Here is a 25,761-nt window from a genome sequence, read left to right on the forward strand (position 1 = left end):
ATCTGATAAGGGTCGAATCTCTAAAATTTATAGGGAATTCATACATCTTATCAAAAGGAAGATAAAAATCCAATTTAAAAAATGGGCAAAGTACTTAAATAAACACTTTTCAAAAGTGGACATACAGAAGGCCACGAGACATATGAAAATATGCTCAAAGTCACTAATCATCTGAGAGATGCAAATCAAAACGACAATGAGATACCATCTCACACCTGTCAGAATGGCTATATCAACAAATCAACAAACAACTGCTGGTGAGGATGTGGGGAAAAAGGAACCCTCGTGCACTGCTGGTGCGAATGCAGACTGGTGCAGCCACTATGAGAACAGTATGGAGTTTCCTCAAAAAACTAAAAATGGAATTCCCATTTGACCCAGTTATCCCACTTCTAGAAATATATCCCAAAGAATTAGAAATACCAATCAGAAAGAATGTATGCACCCCTATGTTCATAGCAGCACAATTTACAATAGCCAAGATTTGAAAACAACCTAAGTGTCCATCAGCAGATGAGTGGATTAAAAAGCTGTGGTACATCTACAGGATAAAATATTATACTGCTGTAAAAGAGAAAGAACTCAAACCATTTGTAACAGCATTGATGGACCTGGAGAGCATTATGCTAAGTGATATAAGCCAGTCAGAGAAAGATAATGATTTCACTCATATGTGGAATATAATGAACAACATAAACTGATGAACAACCTGCACCCCACATGTCACATTGATACCACTGTAATTAGCTAAGAAAGGAGCAAAGGGGGAAGCCAGACATTATAAGCCTGTTGTTTGGGCAGCTTCACCAGGAAGCTGCAAATTTGCATTCCTCAGGGAACCACCGTCCTATTTCATAAAAAACACTAGGGGAAGGGATACAACAAAGAAATATAGACACATGCCCAGTAAAGCTGGTGTGATGTAGGGAAGGTACTTGTCAGTCACACCTGGAAGCAAAGATCATTGGCCGGAATGGGCGTGGCCATTGCAAACAGCTGAAAATTTGGAAATACATAATCTCCTAAACAAAGGAGTTCTCTCTCTTGTGTTCTTAGTTTATTGTTGGCTTCTTGGCATTTGCCTGTGTTTCCACCACAGCAATGTGAACCTGCAGACCCCACATGCAATGGACTGATGGACTGCAGCAGGGAACACAAACTATGCTAGCTTGATGCTGTATTGGACTGTACAGATATGTAAAGGAAACTCTGGATCCTAACTCTGATTTTAGCCCTACTGAAGTCCCAGCTACACTGGTACTCTGACTGAGCAAAGGGAAATGAGACTTTAGAAACTCAGGGATTTAATTCCACAAAAATAAAGCTTTCTACTATATTCATTCCCTAGTGTGAGTCTCATAAAAATTATTTTTCTCAGAATACTGCAAGAAATCCACCCCCACTAGAAACCAGGGGAGATGAGGACCTCTCCCCTCCATTAACCACACGAATAACAAATAAATCCAGTATTTGAAAATCACTAAGATTTGAGAGTTGCCTGCTATCTATAATAATAAAAGCATAATATGCTAATTAGACTGGACAGCTGAACGACCTTCCGGATGTCAGCTGTGGTAGCGGGGGCTGAGGCAGAGGTGGTTAGGGGCAATCAGGCAGGCAGGTGAGCAGTTAGGGGTGATCAGGCAGGCAGGCAGAGTGGTTAGGGGTGATCAGGCAGATAGGTGAATGGTTAGGGGCAATCAGGCAGGCAGGCAGGCAAATAGTTAGGGGTGATGAGGCAGGAAGGCAGAGGGATTAGGGGTGATCAGGCAGGCAGGCAAGTGGTTAGGAGCCAGCAGTCCCAGATTGCAAGAGGGATGTCCAACTACCAGTTTAGGCCTGATCCCACCAACCAATCGGGCCTAAACCAGCAGTCAGACATCCCCCGAGGGGTCCCATATTGTGAGAGGGTGCAGCTTGGGCTGAGGCCCCCCCCAACCTGTGCACGAATTTCGTGCACCAGGCCTCTAGCCTATATATATAAAACCCTAATATGCAAATAGACCGAATGGAGGAACAACCGAACAACCGAACAACTATTCACTATGATGTGCGCTGATCACCAGGGGGCGTGCGTGGAACATAGCAGTTGTCAGCAGCAGATGGCAGAGCGCGAAACATGGCGGGCATTAGCTGCGGCGGGTTGGTGGAACAGGTGAGCGGGGGTGCCAGACCAAGACGGGGCACTGGTCACTGTCATCGGAGCGAGCCTCTGGTAGTTACTAAAAATTCTTTGCTCCCACTCACCGCGGTCCTGACCAGCGCTCTCACCTGCTACCAGTACTGGAGCCACCACTCGCACCTGCTGCCAGTGCCTGAGGCTGGCCCCAATCACTCCATGCCATCAGCAGATGCGAGCAGGGCCAACACCATCAGAACATGGGAGTGGCAGCAGTGGGAGTGGGCTGCCGGCAGGCAGGGGACTCAGGGCCATAGCGGGAGGTGCTGGGCAGGGGTGCAGAGGATGGGCCGAGACCCGCCCCTGTGCCCTCCGCAGCCTCGCAGCCCACAGTTCCTTTCAAGGTACACAGATTTGTGCAATGGGCCCCTAGTATAGAATAACCCAGTGAAAGATGACCAATGCATCCCTTCTGATTATTTCACCAAATATTAATACTAACCTGAATAACAATCGCAGCCTTTTCCATCTGTTCTTGGATATTCCCGGTGTTTTGTATTTTTTCTTCCTTTAAAATAGTTTGATTTTTGATGCCGGACTCTGGCCGGGATCTCAGGAGTCCTGATGAAGTAGTATGCAGTTTTGTAGATAAATGAATCCGTCTGCGCACAATGTAACCACGCCAGTATGCCTGGATTACTTTAGCTGCCATACTATTATGAAGAGAAAAGAAAACATTTTTAGTTCCTAAAAATACATAGTTGTAGATAAGAGGTCCTTCCTTATCAGCTATATTTGAAAACCTGGACTAAATAAGTTATTTGAAAATAAGACATCATCTTTTGTTTAACTTTAGTCATAGAAGTAAAGATAGCATGGAAACTCAAATCTGAAGGACAGAAATGGGGCAGTAACTTAGAGAGGGATGTGAGTACAAGGAACTTTTTTTTTCTTTTTCTTTTAAGGAGGAAGATAGCCTAGATTTTGCATGCTACTGAGGATGATGATCCAGGAGAGAGGGAGTAAAACAGATGATGTTGAAAAGAGGGGACAAAAGTAGGAACCAATGTTGAGTTGGCAAGAGAGGATGAGATCCTGTTCACAGTGGAGAGATCAGAGGAAGAAGAGCCCCCTGTCTTAAAGAGGAAGGACCCACTTGGTCTTTATTAGCTTCACTTTTCTTCATGCCCATAATTAAATACTTAAATCAGACCCTTACAAGCCCAGTAGTTACTTCTAACATGTTCCAAACCTACATATTTGCCAATGTCAGGCACTAGATCAATCCATGCCCCGCTTTTTCCACATCCCATTAGGCTGCCTATCAACATGAGCAAAATTTGAACAACAATGTATATTGATTATAAGTGGATTCTCAATGTGCTTAATTATTTAACTCTTCCTAAATGAATGTGCTTCCTTTCTCCCCAGATTAATGCGGGATTTTTATCAAAATAAAGAGTTTAGTCTAAATGCTAACTATTATCTTAGTATTTCTTCAAATCCCTCAGTTTAGTTTAAAAGTCTTATGAAGGAAAACTAATTCTTGCATCATATCCTTCTCCAGTGCTTCCTTGAAACTGTTTTTAATAATTTGATAATTGTCAAACCCGATGATATTTTCTTCTACCTCATTCTAGTCACTTAAAGCAAAGTGGAATTATGTGATAAACACTGCCAGACATGACTAGATTTTTTTTCATAGTTATCTATTTATGGATAATTAGAAAGGAATGATGTAACCATATTCTCTTATTATTTGGCACTATTATTGTTATTACTATTGTTATCATCAATACCACTACCACAACCAACATTACCATCACCATCATTTTACCTAAAGCCTTTAGAAGCCTTCAATCTATTTTGCTATGTATGAATAGAAAATTCAAGTTAATGGATAAAACTTCTGGCCTAAGATAAACTGCTTGTACTCCTAATACTTGGAAATAAATAATCACTGCTAGAAAGAAAAACACAGGCCCCAAATAGCATCTTTGTGCTAAAAGCAAATGATACCAAACTCAGATTTAATACCTGATCTAATTGCAGATTTGATTCTCCCAGAATCATAACCTTAATCAACCCATCTGTAATTTTCTGGTCAAGCACCCATAAAGTAAACAGTCATGTGCTGCCTGCCTGCCCCCCATACAAATAAGAGACTATCTGCATGATAAAAAACCTTCCTGTTCTCTTCTCCAAAGAAAAGGATGTCTTGGCTTCAAAATAATCCTTCCTTTCTTTCTTAATAGCTACCTTGCCCCATCCTTCTTCTTACAAAAACCTTCCATTTTGTACAACCTCTTACAGCTCCCTTCCAATTGATTCATGAATCACTTAATAAAGCCAATTAGGTCTTCAAATTTACTGGGTTAAATTTTGTTTTTGAATGTCACAATCCAACAAATAATTTCCTTCTTCCAGGGTGAACAGAACTTTGTAACTTTTGCTATGGATTTAATTCACATTCAACCATCAATTCATTTCTTCATCTTTTGAACAAAAAATAAGTTATACCATTTTAAAGCACTATATATAATAGATACTTTGAATGTTAAAGAAAAGAGTCTGAAAAAACATTTGCAATGTATAACTGGTAAAGAATGAGAGATTTTTAACATAACACATTTAACCTAAGACAGAATCTTATATTTTACTAGAGGCCCAGTGCACAAAATTTGTGCATGGATGGGGTCCCTAGGCCTGGCCAGCAATCAGGGCCGATCGGGGCCAGGTTGATTAGGGCTGGGCTGATTGGGGCCCAAAGGTCCTGGCAGGGTCGGGAGAGGAGGCAACAGTCACTAGGCCGGGCATGGAAGGAATGGATGCCAGATGCTGACACCACTATTGTCAGTGCCCTTCCACTATACAGTTCCCAGCCTCCCCTATCTCCTTCCCTCCCCCCCCCCCCCCCCGCCACCACAACAGGTGGGCAGCAAGCCAAGGGCCTGTCAGCCAGGAAGAGGGACAGAGCATGGGAGCTTGGCTGCCAGCCCTGAGGAGGGAGCTGGCCCTTGGCCCCCCCATGGAAAGGGGTCGCATCTGCCGCATCCACCCCCAGTTCCCTGTCCCAACCCAGGGACTGGGGGAAGGACCGAGGGAGGTTGGATGGCCAGGAAAGAGGGACCGCAGGAGGTTGGCTGGCTGGGGGAGGTTGGCTGTGGGAGTGCACTGACCACCAGGGGGCAGCTCCTGCATTGAGTGTCTGCCCCCCGGTGATCAGTGTGCATCATAACGATCGATCATTCTGGTTGCTTAGGCTTTTATATATAGACTAGAGGCCCGTTGCACAAAAATTTGTGCACTCAGGGAGGGGGGTTCCTCAGCTGGCCTGTGACCTCTCGCAATCTGGGACTCCTCAGCAGATAACCACATGCTGGCTTAGGCCTGCTCCTTGGGGGATTGGGACTAAGCTGGTAGTCAGACATCCCTCTGGCAGCCTGGGAGCCCTCGGGGGATGCCCGCTTGCCAGCGGGGAGAAGGCCTAAGCTGCAGTCGGACATCCTTAGTACTGCTAAGGAGGCGGGAGAGGCTCCCACCACCACCACTGTACTGGCAGCCATCAGCCTGGCTTGTGGCTGAGCAGAGCTCCCCCTGTGGGAGCACACTGACCACCAGCGGGCAGCTCCTGCATTGAGTGTCTGCCCCCTGGTGGTCAGTATGTGTCATAGTGAACAGTCATTCCCAGTTGTTCTGCTGTTAGGGTCAGTTTGCATATTACCCTTTTATTATATAGGATAGAGGCCTGGTGCCTGGGTGGGGGCCAGCTGGTTTGCCCTGAAGGGTGTCCCGGATCAGGGTGGGGATCCCGCTGGGGTGCCTGGCCAGCCTGGGTGAGTGGCTGATGGATGTTTGCAGGCTGGCCACAGCCCCTTCAGGTTGGGGGGTCCCTCACCCCATGAATGTGTGGCCAGCCTGGGTGAGGGGCTGATGGCTGTTTGCAGGCTGGCCATGGCCCCCAGCCACCCAAGCTCCCAGTGGAGGCTGGCTGGAGGCAGTTATCTGGGGTTTGTTTATCTTCTATAATTGAAACTTTGTTGCCTTGAGTGGAGCTCAGAGCTGGCCAGGGCCTACGGGAAGCTTGGCTTCCTCCATTGCCAGGGCAACCAAGCCTCCTGCTTGCTCCAGCTCCGTGGCTGCCGGCCGCCATCTTGGTTGGGTTAATTTGCATATAGTAACTCTGATTGGCTGGTGGGCATGGCTTAGGGCATAGCAAAGGTACGGTCAATTAGCATCTTTTATTAGTGTAGATATTTCTCACCAGATACACATAAGTTTTACTGACTGTAACTATGAATTTCTTCTAAAGTTGATCAGTCATTGTGTGCTTGAATTCCTTGGCCCAATATCATCAAAATTTCCCAAGGGGGGAAAATATAGATGAGATATATTTTCTTCAGTGACACCAACACATTATATTGAAATCAGTGTGAAGACATATAAAGGTTACTTTAGGGCTTCCTGAACATAGGGTGCTCTCCATGGTGAGAAAAACATCTCCCATTATATCATCATCATCATCATCATCATCATCATCACCATCACCTATTTTTAGCAAAAATCACCATAATAAAAATGTCCTTAGCTTAAGAACATATGTAAATCACTTAGGAAACACCTCTAAAACTGACAGCGAATCTTCCTGAATCACTCAGTGGCAAGGTTCAGCAAGCGGGTATATATTTTCTTTTCCCTTTATTCTTTACATGTTTATTCTTTACAATATTTTCAGTTTTTCATCCTTCCTTATTGTCATTTGGACATTTTATATACCATGGATTAAGAAGTTCTAAATATTGCTTATGTGTGTTGGAGTTAATAGAGTTCAGGACATGTGTTAGTGGCACAAAAAAATGTAACCATGCAGAAACTTCATTTATTTAATATGATCTTTTCTCCTTTCTTTCCTTTTGATGCAAACTGGCCACATCCAGCACCCTGACTCACCTGCCTCCTCCCTTGTAGGACCACTCCTTTAATCATTAAGCCCTCAGTATAATGAGGTTCTTTCTGGTCAGCATCAAATAACCTTAGGAAACAAAAGTGTGGGTCTAGTGACCACAGAGACAGTGTTTCCGTCAAACTAGGGATAACATGTAGGCCTCAGTCGTATTTCAGCTCAATGACCAGAAAAGCCATGGCTGACACCAGGACCAGATGCACTGATCAACTACCTCCTATCCCTAGCACCAACCAATCAGTAGAGACCATGACCCTAAGTCACTTAGTCACCATGAATAATTATGTTTCCCCTGAATAACCTATTCCCTAGACACCATAGAGGAGCCAGGTCTTTGAGCATCCCTCCCCTGTGTCTCTGGGCATGGGACACTTCCTGAAAATAAAGTTCTTCCAGCTGGAGAAAATGTCCAAGTTTATTTCAATGTATAATCGGGTGAGTCATAAGATATGAGACCCAAAAGGCATTGGGCAGTTGAGGTGTCTATGCCATTCTGGAGCAAAGGAGAAAGAAACAGGCCTGTGGTTTGGGATTTCAAAGGGCAGGAAGGCAATCAGATAGAAATGAAGAGCAAATGTTGGGTAAATAAACGTTTGCTGGGCCATTTTTAACAATGGGCCACAGCGGGCTTTGAACAAATTAACCTTGTAAAGTTCTTCTCTATCATACATTAGTTTATGGTAAATTATAGTTATCTGTGATGATATCGCCCTTCCTAGAGAAAGTTCTTTAGCTAAATTCCTTTAGGATATTAACCAGCTTAAAATTAACATTCCAAAAGGCATATTTGGGGGCAGCAAAACTTTGGTCCCCTCATATGCTACTCCAAAATTTGGTGCATTGGCATATTTAATATTTTAATTTGAAAAATTTGAGGAAATGCATGTGCAAGAAGGGTTTTTGACCTTCCCAGGAAGCAGGTCATAAAATCCTCATTGGAAAGTTGCCCTCCTGATAACCAGAGGAAAAAAGCATTCTTATCCCAAGATGAAGGATAAGAAGGATATGAATGAACAGCCCTTGCTAAATTGCCTGTTTACTACTCTTAGCTCATACCCTGTGTCATATCATATTTTTCTAAGACCTTCCATTCTTCATCAAACCTAATATATAAATGCTCAGGTTTAGCTATTTCTTTGGGTCCTGATTTTAATGCAAGCTCCTATGTAACATAAAAGTTATATTAAATAAATTAACATGTATGCATTTCTCTCATTAATCTATCTTTTGTTATAGAGGTCTCAACTGAAAACTTATAAGTATAGAAGAAAAATTATTTTCCTCCCTACATAGCAAAAGCAATCAATTAAGTAAATTGGTAAAATGTCAGAAAATGTTAGACTTCTTAGGTAAAATTTTAAAAATATTAGGAAATACATGTTAGTTTCACTATATGAAACTTTTTAATATAGCTCCCAAAAAAGGAATTACGATTCATACTGACAACTCCTGAAAGAATGAAGATTCGGAAAAGCAAGATTAGCTATTGTGATAATCCATGTTCTACCCTGTTCAGCCTTGTTATTAGGAGCAGTTGAATTTGACCCATTTTAATTTTGTTGGCTTGACACCGAGGCCCAAAGTAAAAAGAATAGAAAAAGCTGACAGGCCAAAGTAAAAACAAATCTGGTAGTTCAAAAAAAATTTAAAGCCAACCATTTCTTTTTAAAAGATTTTTATAGTTAGATGGGGATTTATTTTATTAATCAAAAGAATATTGCCCAACCTTACAAATTGTTATGCCAAAGAAAACTATAGCACATGCATTCTAATACTGGCATAGATGCTTTACCAAATGTTTACTGGATCAATGAGAAAATAAATAGAATATGAAAAGGTATATTTTTAAAAATTAAATTATCTGAATATTTAGAAAGTATTCTTAGAATAATTCTTAGAATAATAAGAATTCTGACAATTCTTATTATTTTTAGAATAATGTAATATTTTTCTTTAATTTTTTTCTCAATTACAGTTTACACTTAATATTATTTTGTATTAGTTCACCTGTACGACATAGTGGTTCGACAATCACATACTTCACAAAGTGGTCTCCTTGATATTTCCCATACCCAACCAGCACCCTACATAGTTATTACAATATTATTGACTCTAACTAGTATTTCCTTTATTTCACTTATACATTCCCATGACTATTTTGAAACTACCAATCTGTGCTTCTCAATCCCTTCACCTTTCCACCCAGTGTTGCAACCCCTTCCCTTCTGGCAACTACCAATCTGTTTTTTGTATTGATGAGTCTGTTTTTGGTTTTTTTGTTCATTTAAATGGTTCTTTAGTGAAGTCACATGATATTTGTTTTTCTCTGACTTATAAAATAATATAGTATGTAATTTATCCTTAAAAAATTTATTTTAATTATTTAGATACTAGAGGCCCGGTGCACAAAATTCATGCACGGGGGTGGGGGGTCCTCAGCCCCACTGCACCCTCTGCAATTCGGGACCCCTACATCTTTTTTTTTTTTTAATCTAGCTAACCTCTTCACATTTAAAAAAATTAACTAAAATACCACTTACTCTAGGAAATCCTCTTTGAACAAATCTCTTTACAATCTGTATTAAGTATTTTCATGGTATATCATTCTTTTTCTTTAACAGCAACTTAGAGTGGATGCAATGTGCTTCTCATTCTTGCATCTGAATTTTTTCTTCTTGCTCTTGTAATAGCAAAGCTTATCCAATTTACATTTGCCCTTCAAGGGCTTATATTTGGTTCAGTTTCTAGTTGGCTCCCTGCTTTTTTTTTTAAGCAATAAATTTGGGTTGTGATAGTAAGCCTCACTTGTAATCAAGCCTGTAGGTCTACCTATCCGAATATTTCTACAATACCTATCACTTTAGCATACCAGAGATTGTGTTCATTTATAGAAAACTAGAGGCCCGGTGCACGAAATTCGTGCATGGGGGGTTGGGGAGGGTATGTCCCTCAGCCCGGCCTGCACCTCTCCAATCTGGAACCCCTCAAGGGATGTCCGACTGCCCGTTTAGGAATGTCCGACTGCCCGGTGTGGGATCGGGCCTAAAGGGGAAGTCAGACATCCCTCTCACAATTCAGGACTGCTGGCTTCCAACTGCTCACCTGCCTGCCTGATCGACACCTAACGGCTCCCCTGCTGGGCCGATTGCCCCCAACTGCCTTCCCCTGCTGGCCTGGTCCCCCCCAAATGCCCTTCCCTGAAGACCCAGTAACCCCCAACTGTCCTCCCCTGCAGGCCTTGGTCCCCCCCAACTACCCTCCTCTGCTGGCCATCTTTGAGCACATAGGGGCGGCCATCTTGTGTGTTGGAGTGATGGTCAATTTGCATATTACTATTTTATTAGGTAGGATAACAATAAATGTCACCTGATCATTTGATCTTCTAGTAATATTTTATAGCAAGATGTATTATTCTAGTAATTTTACTATTAAAAAACTAAGGCATACAGAAATAAATCACATTGAACAATAAAGAATGACTCAAATATCAAAGCATAGTACTCTTAAAGCCTCCCTTGTCCTGTGCCTCAGATATCATAGCATATTACACAGTTCACATGGAACTCAGTTTCCTTTAAAATAGGAAGGGACCCCATACTCATGAAGCAGCTACTTCCACACATATTTTTTTAATTTAATTTACAGCACATACTCTTTGTACTAATTGTTGGAAAATTATCCTAGCAATTGCCTCTGTTCCTCTCTGTATTGTTGCCTCACATTCTGATGTCATTACTGTGCTTTTATCATCCACTCACTCTAATAACATTGTGAATTATTTAAGGGCAGAGATCATGACTTGAGCTTATGTTTCCCTGTCATGGTGCCTAGATAAATACTCAAATGCCATCCAGTCCAAATGACTACGATGAGAGAGGCCCACCATTGCTGGAGACCTCTGATTTTTATTTAAAGGTCCTCACTTGTTCTGCGCCTTTATAGTGGGGTGAGTAGTGGCTGAGGGAATTTGAGGAAACCCAGACAGAATTCCCCTATAAGATTTTGCTAAGCTGGCGCCTAGGACCGCCGGGCATTTGTGCAATTAAAATCTAGACACACAGCAATAACAAAGGCACTGGTTTCCTATTGCTAATGCCTGGGGATCAAATCCCAGCCTGCAGGAATTCACCCCCCGAGTCGGGACCGGGCCGTTGGGTGGACCTGGGCTGGTGCTCCTAACTCTGGGGAGAGGGAGACTTTCCGTGGCTGCAGGCTAGAGGCCTCAGACTCCATGCCATGCACCCGAACAGGTCCATAGCACAGGCTGGTCAGCTGAGCAGCTTCTTCACCTGCGACCGCAGGGTGACTTAGCCTGGCCTGTTCGCCCCAGGATTGCGGCGAGGCCTGGCCTGGCCTGTTCGTCCATGATGGGCGCCAGCCTCGGGAGCGTGGACCCGGGCCGCCGCTTGGCACCCCTGCACATGCAAGAGGCCATGGGGCAGGAACATCAGCTTGGCGCCTGCACCCATAGGCCTGGAGTGGCTGGGGGCGTTCTGGGACCCCGGCGGCTCAGGGCCTATGAGCGGGCTTACAGGCTAGGAGTGGCCTGGGTCCCGAGGATGTTCCCGGGACCCAGGCCGCTTGGCGCCTATGTATGCAAACTAACCTGCCATCTTTGTCGGGTTAATTTGCATATTCTCCTGATTGGCTGGTGAGTGTAGCGGAGGGATGGCCAATTTACATGTTTCTCTTTTATTATACAGGATTAAAGGCAGAAAAATAATTTTGTACTCACTCATTTTTAATGAAAAACTAGTCAATTAAATCAGAATCTGCCACAAGTCAATCAAATTAATCTGTGCTATAATTAATAATGTATGTACATTATAAGAATGTAATTAAGGAGGTTAATATAAAATATAATAATTATTTAAATCCTTTACCAAGTTATTATTTGGTAACATTGACTAAGATTAGCTATAAAAAATATACACTGTAAAAGAAAAGTTATCTATAAATCTTACATTTTTTCATAATTTTCAATATTTGGGTGATTCTTCAGCAGGTAGCTTGTCATCACTGTTTCCATGAATGGGATTCTTTTGGTGGGGATATCGCTTGCCTTGCTGTCTTCTCTTTTCTGGTCTATTATTTTCTCCTGATTCCTCCCTTCCGTATCTTCACATACGGAGTTGGTTAAAAGGGAATGATGAGAACCAGAGTCCAACCGTTTTTTAGAAATAGCTGGTGAGTCAGGTTTATGTTTGTTTGCACAATAGTGAAGGACTCTGTTCTGCAGTGTGCTGTCACTGTCTGTAGGAACCAGATGACTTTGCTGTGCTTCTGATTCACCTCTGTTGGTGATAATTACATCTCCGAGTTCATGTGCATATCGATATTGATTACTGAGTGCCATTAATTTCTTAAAATGATGACAGAGATTTTCTGCAGCATCCAAGGTGAATATATTTCTGAACAAATAATGACAACAATTAATAACAATATTATATCTGCAATTATCAAAACTTGTATAGGTTTTGAAATTTTCCCTGAGTGGCCTGACATGAACATGAAACTTTACTATAACATTCATTAAAAACTTATTTCTGGTTGCTTAGATAAAAATTGATATCATTACTAACAAAATTTGAAAATATTTGTTTAGTTAACATAGATCTGTCAATCCAGACAAAATATCTGGAAGGTTTAGGACCATTTTTATTCTAGGTATTTTTGGTACAAATGAATGAGAAAAATCTATGCTTTTCCTACTATAAACATGAGAAATTATGGCTGCCTAAATTTGGAGAAGTTATTTATGAAATACAGTTAAAAGTACTTTCTACATTGACACTTGCCATGCAAAATATTTGTATTGGACTTTTAAACAAAGAACTTCTATAATGGGAAAGTTTATATTCCCATTTTTATCTGGAAAAATAATCCATTGCAAAGAAAAATCAAATACTTTAAGTTATAAATGGTTGTGATTCTCTTGAACAATTGTTGGATTCTGACTTATTGAGATTATAGTTTATGTAAGCAATCAAACTTTCACTTTGCCAGATTACAGCTCTCAATAGCAAATGTAAAGGACTTTGCATTTGTATAAGCCTTATTTTTGTCTACATTTTACTTATCTTCCTTTATTTCTGTTTTATTATTTTTAATTTTACTTACTTCAAATATATATTTTCTGTATATAACCCCAAGCTGCCTTAAATTTATTCTGAAACAATGTAGGATATAAAAATATGTATAAAAATGTTATCAATAGCATACAAAATAAAAGATATTTCCTAAGATGTAGAGATAATTAGATGAGCACAAAGGATTAGATGTTAATATGTGCTCCTCCAATATCTTTTTGATATTTTATATTTCATTAATGTTGTTGGCTAATGATGCAGAAAGGTTCAATTTAATATCAGAATATTAAATGCTTATGGCTAGGCTTTAAATTTACCACCATTTATGATCAAAACATAAAATACAGTCTATTTTCCATTTTCAATGCTAATGACAATAAATTGTCCAAGGAATTGAGAAATATAAATTTCAATATGAGGGATGTCAAGGATCACTTTGACATGAAACATTGTACATTATCCTACATTTACAAGAAGATATAAGTTGAGGTTTATGCAAACATAAATCTAAATAACCTTAGTATTTGCTCAAAGTAAACATTAATTATGCATGAAAATTTGGATTATTTTGAAAGCTATGAAGTTACTTTTTAATATGAAGAGACTATATTTTAAAACATTTAAATAGAAAAACCATCTCATATAGATGAGTATGTATGAAAGTTCAAATATTAATATTTTAATAATTTCATAATTAAGACATTTGGAAGCCCATATTATTGTTCCAGTTATAATGAAGCCTCATCATAAGTGAAATAGGAGATCATTTTACTTTTTCATTTGTTTTCTGAAGCAATGCAAATTAGAAAAAAGCTATAGAAAGATCATTTGTAATTCATTCATAATAATGCATTCAAAATTTGGGATGGGAAATGAGTTCTCTTTTTTGTTATTTGATTAGGATTTTACTCTGTTTCTGTACCCTGATTATGTGCATGTGTGGACTGCTTTTCTCCACCATGCTCCCCTAATACCCTAATACACTATATAATAAAAGCCCAGCGATCGAAACAGCAGAACAACCATGGCCCCTTGCCCCAGCTGGCCCCATCCCCCAGCAAGGCCCCCTACCCTGATCTGGGGCAGGGCCAGCCTGAAAACTGCCCACAGCCCATCTCCCTGGCTGGCCTGCTCCCCAGCAGGGCCTACCACCCTGATCAGGGACACCCATCAGGGCAGGCCAGCATGCCCCCACCTGTGCACTGAGCCTCTATCCTATATAATAAAAGGGTAATATGCAAATTGACCCTAATGGCAGAAGGACCAGAACAACTGCTCGGCCAGTCACTATGAAGTGCACTGACCACCTCTTGGTCCCTTTCCCCAGCCAGCAGGCTCCCATTGCCCAAAGGCAAATGGGGAACCAGGGTGGGTGGCGGGGGATGCAGGCAGCTCCAAGCCAAGGCCCCTGCCCCACCAGTCACCCCACACAGAGGGCGACGTGTGGCAAGGACAGGGCCGGCAAGTGGACGGAAACAGCCAATCTCTCAGTCCCTTCCTTCAGCCATCAGGCTCTGATTGCCTGATGGCAAATGGGGAAACGAGGGTGGGTGATGGCAGGGGGTGGGGCCAGCTGCGGGCAGCCGTGGTAGATGGCCCTGATCACAAGCCAGGCCTAGGGACCATACCCGTGCATGAATTTCGTGCACCGGGCCTCTAGTATTTTATATTTCTACTAGAGGCCTGGCGCACGAAATTCACGCACTGGTGGGGGTCCCTCAGCCTTGCCTGCAACCTCTCACAGTCCGGGACCCCTTGGTCCTTAGCGTCAGCCTGCTCACTGCTCCTTACACTTGGCTTGCTGCTTCTTAATGCTGCCACGGAGGCGGGAGAGGCTCCTGCCTCTGCCGCTGCACTCACCAGCCATGAGCCCCGCTTCTGGCTGAGCGGCGTTCCCCCTGTGGGAGCACACTGACCACTAGGGGCAGCTCCTGCATTGAGTGTCGGTCCTTTGCTGGTCAGTGCGCATCATAGCGACCGGTTGTTCTGGTTGTTCCACCGTAATGGTTGCTTAGGCTTTTATTATATAGATGTGTGATACCCCTTGTATATATAAATATTATCTATATTATAAAACTTGCCTTACTCCTACTCCATTGCAACTATTTATTTATCTAATTTTCTCTTATGTTATTCTGATTGTGTGTTTTGTCTATAATAATTGAATAAATTTATAATTAATTGAATGACTGGATAAATGTTTACATCTTATGTTGAAACTATCCTCATGCTTTATTTTATTTCACCTAATATTTTAACTTTTAAAAAACATTTAAAATAGATTTTGATATATTTCAAACAATGTAAAGATGATGTCAGATTTTTAGAAGGGAGACTATCCCTAAAACACACTGTTCTAATCCAAAAAAGGTGTGATTATATTGATCAGAATATTTTTAATCATATGTATAAAATGCATTATGTATTATAAAATGTATTATGTATTTTAATTAAGGTAAAGATAACAGTCTTACCCTTTTCCAGTAATATAGTTTTCAATTAGTAAGTTGAATTCTGTAATCTGGGACTGACAAAGTAACAGGAAACGTCCTAATTCTGACTGATAGTGTTCTTCAATGTGGCTTTTTGAATAAGAGTCTACAGTTTCACCATTGAGGATTCTTAGAGCAGGTAATATTTTAAGCAAAGAATGCCTATTGAAAACATAAAAAAATATTGAAAAAGAGCATTTATTTCTAAACAACCATATGCCTATTATTTAAACAATGCAAGCACAGAGTATATCATGGAAACTGTCACTGTTTTGTAGAGAAAATAATATTATTAATTTGTTTAAACTGTTCTGATCCAAAATAAGTTTTAGAGTTCTTTACATTTAACTGTTTCCTTCTAAATACAAAAGTGAAATTCAAGAAGTTGGAAATGATCTGGGAATAAATAAAAGGTTGCATTATAATAATAATAATGTCAGATGCACTCTTTTATAAAGAAGATAATTAAAATAATCTTACTGAATGTTGCTGTTTATTTGAGAAATAAAGGTGAATTTTGGTTGTTTTTCTTAATAAAATAGAATGAGTGTAGGCTAAAACAAGAGGGGTGGGGATTGCCCTACTTTTCATGATCTGCGAAATCTAAAATTATATTATTTATTCTTCCAATTACTAAGGATTATATATAATAATATTAGTAATTTATATCTAATTTGTTGTATAATAATAAAATAATCAAGATATGGGCATAAGTCTATATCAAACCAGGTCCGACAGCAAAACTTCCAACAAGCCCAGTCATTTTGAAGTAGTCCCCAAGCCTTTCACAAGGAGAGTGCAGGCTTCTTTCTACAAGGTTTTATTGGTGGTCACAGGGGCAAAAAGAACATCTTGAATAAGTAAAACTCCTTAGTTAAAAATTCACAGTTCTTTTGAGAAAAACTACTGAACTTTGAAAAAAGGTATCAAAGAAGACTAAATAAGTAGAAAGCGATTCCATGAAATTATGTTCATATATAAGAAGACTGAATATTGTCAAGAAGTCAGTTCTCCCCGATTTGGTCTTCAGATTCAACACAACCCCAATCAAAATGCCAACAAGATATTTTGAGGACATCAATAAATCATATCTAAAGTTTACATGAAGAAGCAAAAAGACCCAAAAGAGCTAACTTAATATTGAAGGAAAAGAACAAAATTTATAGATTAACACTACCTAACTTCAATATTTACTATCAAAATACAGTAATCAAGAGAGTGTGGTAGCATTGGGAAAAGAACAGACAAATAGATCAGTGGAACAAAAGAGAGAGCCCAGACTTAGACCTGTGCAGATATCATCAACTAATCTTTGACAAAAAAGCAAATGCATACAATGAAGAAAAGATAAATGGTCCTGGAACAACTGGACAACCACATGCAAAAAAAGAAAAGAAAAAAAAAAGAGTTTAGACACAGGCCTTAAAACTCTTCACAAGCTCAGCAAGATAGTGACTGGCAGGACCGCCGTGAGGGAGAGGGTGTGAGTGAGGGAGGGAGTGAAAGGGGTGTGTGTGGACATGTGAGGTGTGGACATGTGTGATGTTTGCGTGTGTGTGTGTGTGAGGGACAGTTAGATCTCACAAAGTCTCAGGAGCTGGCAGACCAGGCTCTCCTGGATAGGGAGCCCCTGCCACGGCTGTGGGCACTCCCCAGGCTACAGGGCTTGGGCACGGAGCCTATACCATCTTGAAGGGGAGAGCAGCCTTCACTAGGAACCCAGCCTCACCATCACCCAGACTGGCCTTAGACACTGCCCGGAACCCTGCAGCCACTCCGGCCAAAGTGGTGCTCCCTCGCCTGCAGACCTGCAGACCTCAGGACGTCCACCCAATGGCTGCTGGCTCCAGGGCCCCTCCGGCACACAGCTCCAGCAGAAGAAACTGTGACTTCCCCCTCTCTGACTTCCGGCTTCTGGACACCATGGTCATGCTGCTCCAGTGGTGGACCCCATGAGTTCACCTCCATGGCAGATGGCTCCAGGGCCCCTCAGAGAGTTGCTGAGGGTGCAACAAGGGCACATGGCTTTGGCTGTAGAACCTGCGACTACTACTTCCCTGGCCTCTGGACCTTGGGCTCCTTGGTGAGTTGTTAAGTGCGCCCCTCTCCAGCTGAAGTCCTGCTGTTTCAGCAACAGATTCTGAGATTCCCACATCCCTAGCTGCTGGATCCTGGACCCCCTCATGATTCATAGGGTGAAATCTCCATGGCCAGAGTCTTGCTGACTCATGCACAGACTATGGGACCAGCCTGGATGAGGGGCTGCTCACAGCCCCTTTATGGTTAGGGGGTCCCTCTGGGGTGCCTGGCCAGCTTGGGTGAGGGGCTGATGGCTGTTTTTAGGCTGGCTATGCCCCCCGGTGACCCAAGCTCCCAGTCTCTCTTTTTCTTTTTTTCTTTTTCTTCAGCGCCTCCTTGAGCAGAGGCCAGGGCAGGCTGGAAGCAGGTATCTGGGATTTATTTATCTTCTATAATTGAAACTTTGTAGCCTTGAGTGGAGCCCAGGGCTGGCCAGGGCAGGCGGGAAGCTTGGCTTCCTCCATCGCCAGGGTCAACCCAAGCCTCCGGCTCACTCCAGCTCCATGGCCGCTGCCATCTTAGTTGGGTTAATTTGCATAGTCGCTCCTGATTGGCTGGTGGGTGTAGCGGAGTGAGGATTAATTTGCATCTTTCTCTTTTATTAGTGTAGATAGACTAGAGGTCCAATACAAGCAATTCCTGCAAGGGCCTCTGCTCCTGCCACCACGGCAGCCGCCTCCGCCTCTGCTTTGGGCGAGGCGGCTTTGTCCAGAAGGTCATCCCTAAGGACATCTGGTCTAATTAGCATATTACGCTTTTATTATTATAGATGATCTGTTCACTGATTAACATTGTCATTAATTTTTTTAAATTTTACCTGAGGATATGTTTATTGATTTTACTTAGAGAGAAAGACAGATAAAGAAACAGAGAGATCATTTCCTCCCATATGCACCGCAACTGAGAACTTAACCCACAACCTAAGCATGTGCCCTGACCAAGAATCAAATCTTCAGCTTCCTGGTGTAGAGGATGATGTTCCAACCAACTGACCCACCCGGCCAGGGCTGCCACTGGTTTTATATAAGTGACATGAAAGTTTTTTAGAAAAATATTCCTGTGAGACTGAAATTAGAGAATACATATCAAATATAAAGAAGAAACCAGTTTTCTATTTTAAAATGTGAAGACAAAATAAAGAGCCATTTCAACCAAATAATCTAATACAATCCTAGAGAAAAAAAATATGTAAGAATTTGCTTTATCAGATTAATGGACAGATCAAAATTTTTACCCTCAGCATATTTTATTTTAACTAAACAAGTGTTTATGCTACAAACAAAATAATTAAAAATAAATTAAAAAGTAATAGTGGACATTAGGTTTGTTTCTAGGTGTGCAGTTGGTGCTATGTGGAATCTATTCTGATCTTAACTGACACTACATCATCAAGGGACAAAATGATACTTTTATCATCAAATACTATATTTTGGACATGGTTATTGACATAGATATTACTAAGTAAATACACCATTTTAGCTATAGGGAATAATTCTAGAGTTGATGGTTCAACAGGGCTTGAATTTTTACCTTTAGAATATTTTAATGTTACATTTATCATCTTTATATATAAAAAAGTTACCAAATGATTTATATTAGTCAGAATATTTTGAACTTCTTTTGAATGTAAAGAAATCATTTGCTTGGGAACTTCACAAGTGTGACAACATCTTGAAATGTGTGATTTATATAATAACTAGAGTGGAGTTAGTCTTTTACTTTAAAATATTTTTACTTTTTAAATGAACAGTTCTCAGATCTGTAACAGTAATTCATGGATTGACCTTAATTAAGTTCAAATGCAGCCTTATAAGACTCTATGATAAATATATTAGAAAGTGCTATAACAAGTTTATTCATGTATAGGAATACAATGTATCTCAACATTAGTTTTGCCATCTGGGTTCCTCTTGGTCAAGGGCTGAATCAATATTTCATTTAGTGAAAACTTCCTGGTGAATATTCTGTCACTTAAGAAGCTCTATTAATCATTAATGAGTGAAACACATTCCCAAAGGAGATTCCAAACTGAGTCTGTGGTTTAAGTTCAAAAAAGAGATTTTTTTTTTAGCACATCAGTTTTGTCCGTGCTATCACTGGCTAGACATGAAAGTAAAAAGCCAATTGGAAAAATCTACAACTAGTCCCTTTGTTGGTATGTAAAGTTCATTGGAACACACTGGTTAAAGTTTGAGTTGATACTTTCATTAGCAAATTCATATTTTATAGATTATGAGATGTTAAACCCTTTAGATAAATGAGTCTTTTTAAAATTATGAAAAATTATGCCAACTAATATAAGTGAAATTTGATATGTACTATTTTCAAGTTGGTATTACTCTAGTCCAGAAAAGATCATTTAAATATAAAAATTATAATAGCTAAATTATGTATATCCTTACTAATAAAAGCCTAAATGGTCATCACCCTGTGTTGCCCTCACGCTGTCACAAGATGGCTGTGTACACAGCAGGCGCACGCAGGTGGGCGGGGCTGGGTTTGACGCTGCATGCGTGCTGCATGTGTGGCACCGAGCCTGCCTAGTGTCCCGCCTCCTTCCAGCTCCTTGTGGAAAGGCCTGCCTGGGGGTCCCGCCTCCTCCCGGCTCTGTGCAGTGAGGCCTGCCTGGGGGTCCCGCCTCCTCGTGGCTCCACGCGGTGAGGCCTGCATGGGGGTTCCCCAGCTCTGCATGGCAAGGTCTGCCTGGGGGTCCTGGGGGTCCCAACTCTGCATGGGAGGCCTGTCTGGGGGTCCCGGTTCTGCACGGTGAGGCCTGCCTCGGGGTCCTGGGGGTCTCACATCCTGGCTCCATGTGGTGTGGAGGCGGGACCCCCAGCTCCGACCTACCTCTTTGGGGCAATCCATCGAGGAGCCCCAGATGGGTGGGCAGGGCCTACCTCTTTGGGGCGATCAATCACGTGGCTCCCACACTGTGACAGGGCACAGGCCAGGTTGGGTGACGCCCCCCCCCACTCCGAGTACATGAATTTCATGCACCGGGCCTCTAATATTTATAATATAAATACTACCTATTTTCCTTTAGTATTATTTCTAATATCTTCTTCAAGACTATAAAGTATATATAGTTAAGTAAGTGTAACATGTGAATATATAGCTATATATCTTTTGGGGGGGTGTTGCAGGGCTGGGTGAAAAGGGTGAAGGTATTAAAAAAAAAAAACACCTCATAGACACAGACAATAGCACAGTGTTTACCAGAGGAGAAGGGAGAGGGTGGGGGGAGATGGAAGAGAGTAAGGGGAGGATAAATGGTGATGGAAGGAGACTTGACTTTGGATGGTGAAAACAATAAAATATACAGATGATATATTATAGAACTGTACACCTGAAATCTATACAATTTTATTAACCAATGACACCCCCCAATAAATTCAATAAAATATTTAGATTTTAATAGATTAATAAAAATATATTTACCACAAGCATATTCTATTAAAAATAAGTGTTTATGCTTCATATAAACAAAAATAAATTTGAAGATTATTCAGGACACTAGAGGCCCAGTGCATGAAAATTCAGGCACTTGGGGGTGGTCCCTCAGCCCAGCCCGTGCCCTCTCACAGTCCGGGACCCCTTGGGGGATGTCCTCTTGCCGGCTTAGGCCCACTCCCCAGGGGATTGGGCCTAAGCTGGCAGTTAGACATCCCCCTGGCAGCCTGGGAGCCTTCGGGGGATGTCTGACTAACAGCTTAGGCCCGCAGAGAGCAGGCCTAAGCCGTTAGTTGGACATCCTTAATGCTGCTGCAGAGGCAGGAGAGGCTCCCACCACTGACGCTGCGCTGGCCAGCCATGAGGCAGCTGAGCAGCACTCCCCCTGTGGAAGCACACTGGCCACCAGAAGACACCTCTCCATTGAGCATCTGCCCCCTGGTGGTCAGTACGTGTCATAGCAACCAGTTGTACCACCGTTAGGGTCAATTTGCATATTACCCGTTTATTATATAGGATTAGAGGCCCAATGCACAAAATTCCTGCAAGGGGCTCGGCCCTCACAGCTTTGGGGCTTGCCTTGGCCTTTGCAGCCCCAGCTTTGTCCAGAAATTTGTCTGAAATGTCGTCCAGAAGGTAATTCGGCCATCTGGTCTAATTAGCATATTACGCTTTTATTATTATAGATAGTTTTGTTTCTAGTTGCAACTGGCAGCATAACAGCTCCTTGAATGGAAATTGATACTGGATCAGCAGGAGAATCCATGTCTTATCTGTCCAACACCTAATAGAAAAACCAGTGCCCTAAAAGACATGGCTCTGAATCATGGGCATAACTACTTATTTTATTTTTCATTGTAGACTTAGTCTACATAGTTACTTTGGAAAATAAAGATAGCTATTTAAAAACAGCCCACCAGGTATTTTCATTATAAATAATATTTCCTGCCAAGCAGAGTCTTTTGGACATAATTATACTCTTCTTTTTGTATGAAAGATTTCACTCTAAGATCTGAATCCTAGAAATAAGGACCCAAGACTTGAGGTTAGTGCTTTAAATCACCAAGAAAGAGAAGCACAGACTTTAAACACCGACACCTGACCTCTTTTCTCAGTTATTTCCTTCATCAGGGTGTTTTATGTGTTTGTGTGGTTTTTTTAAACTTGATTTTAAATCTTACCAAACTTGAGAGGTTTAACTCAAAGTTTTCCTCTTCAGGGAAGGCAGTGTTTCCTAATTGCACTAAATAAAGGTGGTATTCCCAAATTTCTAAACCATATCTATACCTTCAATAATTATCAGTGTTAGGTACTAAAATGTAAGAGTTAAGAGCACAGACTCTGGAACCTCACTGCATGGTTTGTATCTGGGCTCTTCCACTTGCTAGTTATTTAGCATTTTTGTGACTAATTTACCTTAACTATAAAATGGGGATACCAGTTAATTATTTAACTATGCATATTGTAGGGATTAAATGAGAACAGTGCTGGCACAAAGTAAATGCTATTTAAGTGTTTGCTATTAGTTTTCATGGTTATCATTTTTTGCTATCCCTCACAAGATCACAAAAATTACTTGAATTCTTGGGTTACATTGACTTTCCTTTGTAATGTCCAACATGTTATGACACTATTTACATATGGTAGGCACCCCCTAAATACTTGGAGATTGAGGACCTATATATAGTCTGGTTTCCCTAGAAATAGACAATGGTAGATTTTTGTGTGCTTCCAGGAATTGTTCTTGAAAAAATATGTATATTATCCCATTCAATTCTCACAACTACTCCATAAAACAGGCACTATTTTTTTAATATATTTTATTGATTTTTTACAGAGAGGAAGGGAGAGAGAGATAGAGAGCTAGAAACATCGATGAGAGAGAAACATCGACCAGCTGCCTCCTGCACATCTCCTACTGGGGATGTGCCCGCAACCCAGGTATATGCCCTTGACCAGAATCGAACCTGGGACCTTTCAGTCCGCAGGCCAACGCTCTATCCACTGAGCCAAACCGGTTTCGGCAACAGGCACTATTTTTATCATCACTTTATCAAGGAGGATTTAGAGACCTGGGAAAGTTATTTGCCCAGAATCACACAGTATGGGGGATTAGAATGTACTTGTTTAAAAACACAGTAATTTCCAAACTTTAGTGTGTATGGAATCATACAAAGGTCTTAGTAAAGCACAGATAAGTTATCATCCCCTAGTTTCTGATTGAGTGAGTCTGGGTAGTAACCAAGACTTTGCATTATTAATAGGTTTCCAGACGATGATAAAGTTGGTGGTCTGGGGATATGCCTTTATAAAGGAAATTCAATGTAACCCAAGAATTCAAGTAATTTTTATGATCTTGTGAGGGATAGCAATGAGAATCATTGCACTGGATTATACTCTTTCCTCTATGCTACACAACTTAAACTGTATTTGGAAGCATGTTTCTAAAGTAGAAATTGACAAGATCTGTTCTAAAACATGTGGATACATAAAAATTTTCCTAAAAAACAACAACAGTGTAACATTAAAAATTTATGTGAAAACTGAGCTTTGGAAAAAAAAAAAAAAAGACTTTCTGGCAAAGATAATACCTCTACTGTGATACAAAAGTTATCACAAGTAGCAAATTACACAGGTATTTGACTTGGTGAAAAAATGCAATTTTCTTAACTAAATACCAATTACCAAATAGAGGAAACCAATTCAGGGGTGGGTAAAAGTAGGTTTACAGTTGTGAGTACACAAAACAGAGTTTATACTTGTATAGCTATTTATTAATTATTGTTTTATCTACTTTTATTCCAACTGTAAACCTACATTTGCCCAACCTTGTACATCTAGAAAGAGAGTGTTAGAGAGGTTAGCAGAGGACTCAGACAATGGAGGCAGCAGAGACTACTACCTAAACTCTCTTGTCTTGTTCTTCAGGTAAATTAAACCAGATATAGAAATTTTAACCATAACAAGATCACTGGTTCCTCTGTAAGATATTCTATATACCTTCTGAAGATATCAGAACCCAGGTCTCCATGACTGTGGCCATGTATCATAGGGAAATCAAGTCAGAGCAAAGAGTCAACTGCTTCTGCCCTAAAGTCAGATGTCATAACAACCCCTTTTTAAATCTTAAATTCCTTCTTCCCTATATTTTGCTCAAGACTATTGTATTTTCACTACATGATCAAATTGATAAGACTTGCTGACTTGATCCAAACTCTGAGTATCCTGAAACAGATATTTCTACCTAAACTTTAATAAATGATTGCTTTTCCCTATACTTACATATTACCAACTCACCTTGCTGTACTGGGTTGCATACCCAGTCTATTTTAGCTTTGTTCTGCCTTGATGTAGCCATGACACAAATGTCAAATGTATAATAAATCATGTTGAATCTTTTAACAAATGCATGCTTCTGAACATTAAAAGAAACATGAGTTTAGGCCAGAATCATCACCAGAAATTCCAAAGTGGACATATGCAAGTCTCAGTATTCTGGGATGCAATTAACCTGGACCTGGGTAAATGAGTAATGATCAGAGGGTGTGTGAGAACAAGGGAAAGAACCAGTGGAAAGCAAAAGGCAGAAACATGATAGGAATCCACATAGGGCACAGGACTGAAAATAATTCTGATCAGCTAAAGTAGAAAGATTACCTATAAGAGGTATTAGGGAGAATACTCAGAAACTCAGCACCATAGTAGTGGGACTACATTAGCACTAGTCTAAAGATTTCCCACAGAACTTAAAAGCAAGCTTTGAACATGTCTCACTAATTCCAAGTAATTTAGCTGCTGCATGTCAGAAACAAAATAGAAGCCATTTAATTTTTTTAAAATATGATATCAACAATATCAAATTTAAAATGTCTGTAATACAACCAAAATTGACCAGTTATGCAAGAAGCAGGAGAATATGACCCAATCAGAAAAAAGAAACCATTGACAACCAAACTCAAAATGAAAAAAGTTGATGGAACTAGCAGACGAGAATGTGAAAACAGCATTATAAATATTCTGTTCAAGATGATTCAGGAAAACATGAGCATGATTAGGAGAAAAATTGCAAATGGTGTTAAGGCATAAATTAAACTTCTAAAGATGAATAACAATATCTAAAATTTGAATTGAAAAATAGTCTGGATGAAATGAATTACAGAGTAGATACATAAGAAGAAAATATCAGAAAACTTGAAGACACAGCAATAACTATTAAGAGTGAAATTAAGCCAGAAAAAAAAGTATTATAAATGTAATAACAGAGCAATAGCAACTTCTTGGATATATCAACTGGTATAATATTGGTGAAACTGGAGTCCTAGTAAGGCAAGATAGGAAGGAGGCAGAAAAATATTTGAAAAAATAATGGCCAAAAATGCTCAGATTTTTTTAAAAGTATATATTTTTATTGATTTCAGAGAGGGAAGAGAGAGATAGAAAAATCAATGATGTAAGAGAATCACTGATCGGCTGCCTCCTGCACACCCCCCAACGGTGGTCGAGCCCATAACCCAGGCACGTGCCCCCAATCTCTGACCAGAATCGAACCCAGGACCCTTCAGTCCACAG

At 40.7% G+C, this 25,761-nt stretch overlaps 1 protein-coding gene across 9 annotated transcripts in view; it reads right to left on the reverse strand.

Annotated features, from left to right (window-relative positions):
* Positions 1 to 25,761, reverse strand: part of LRRIQ1 (leucine rich repeats and IQ motif containing 1) — a 243,591-nt gene that overhangs the window by 145,153 nt on the left and 72,677 nt on the right. For all 9 annotated transcript variants that reach the window (XM_070409621.1, XM_070409624.1, XM_070409622.1 and 6 more), the window contains exons 15-17: positions 15,646 to 15,825; positions 12,047 to 12,493; positions 2,622 to 2,832 (exon numbers count right to left, since the gene is read on the reverse strand). In XM_070409621.1, the coding sequence (XP_070265722.1) occupies positions 2,622 to 2,832; positions 12,047 to 12,493; positions 15,646 to 15,825 (838 nt within the window). The remainder of the gene's footprint in view (positions 1 to 2,621; positions 2,833 to 12,046; positions 12,494 to 15,645; positions 15,826 to 25,761) is intronic.

The sequence above is a fragment of the Myotis yumanensis genome, unplaced genomic scaffold (assembly GCF_028538775.1).
Source record: "Myotis yumanensis isolate MYYU_CA2020_CCGP unplaced genomic scaffold, mMyoYum1.0.hap1 SCAF_3, whole genome shotgun sequence".
NCBI classification, from domain to species: Eukaryota; Metazoa; Chordata; class Mammalia; order Chiroptera; family Vespertilionidae; genus Myotis; species Myotis yumanensis.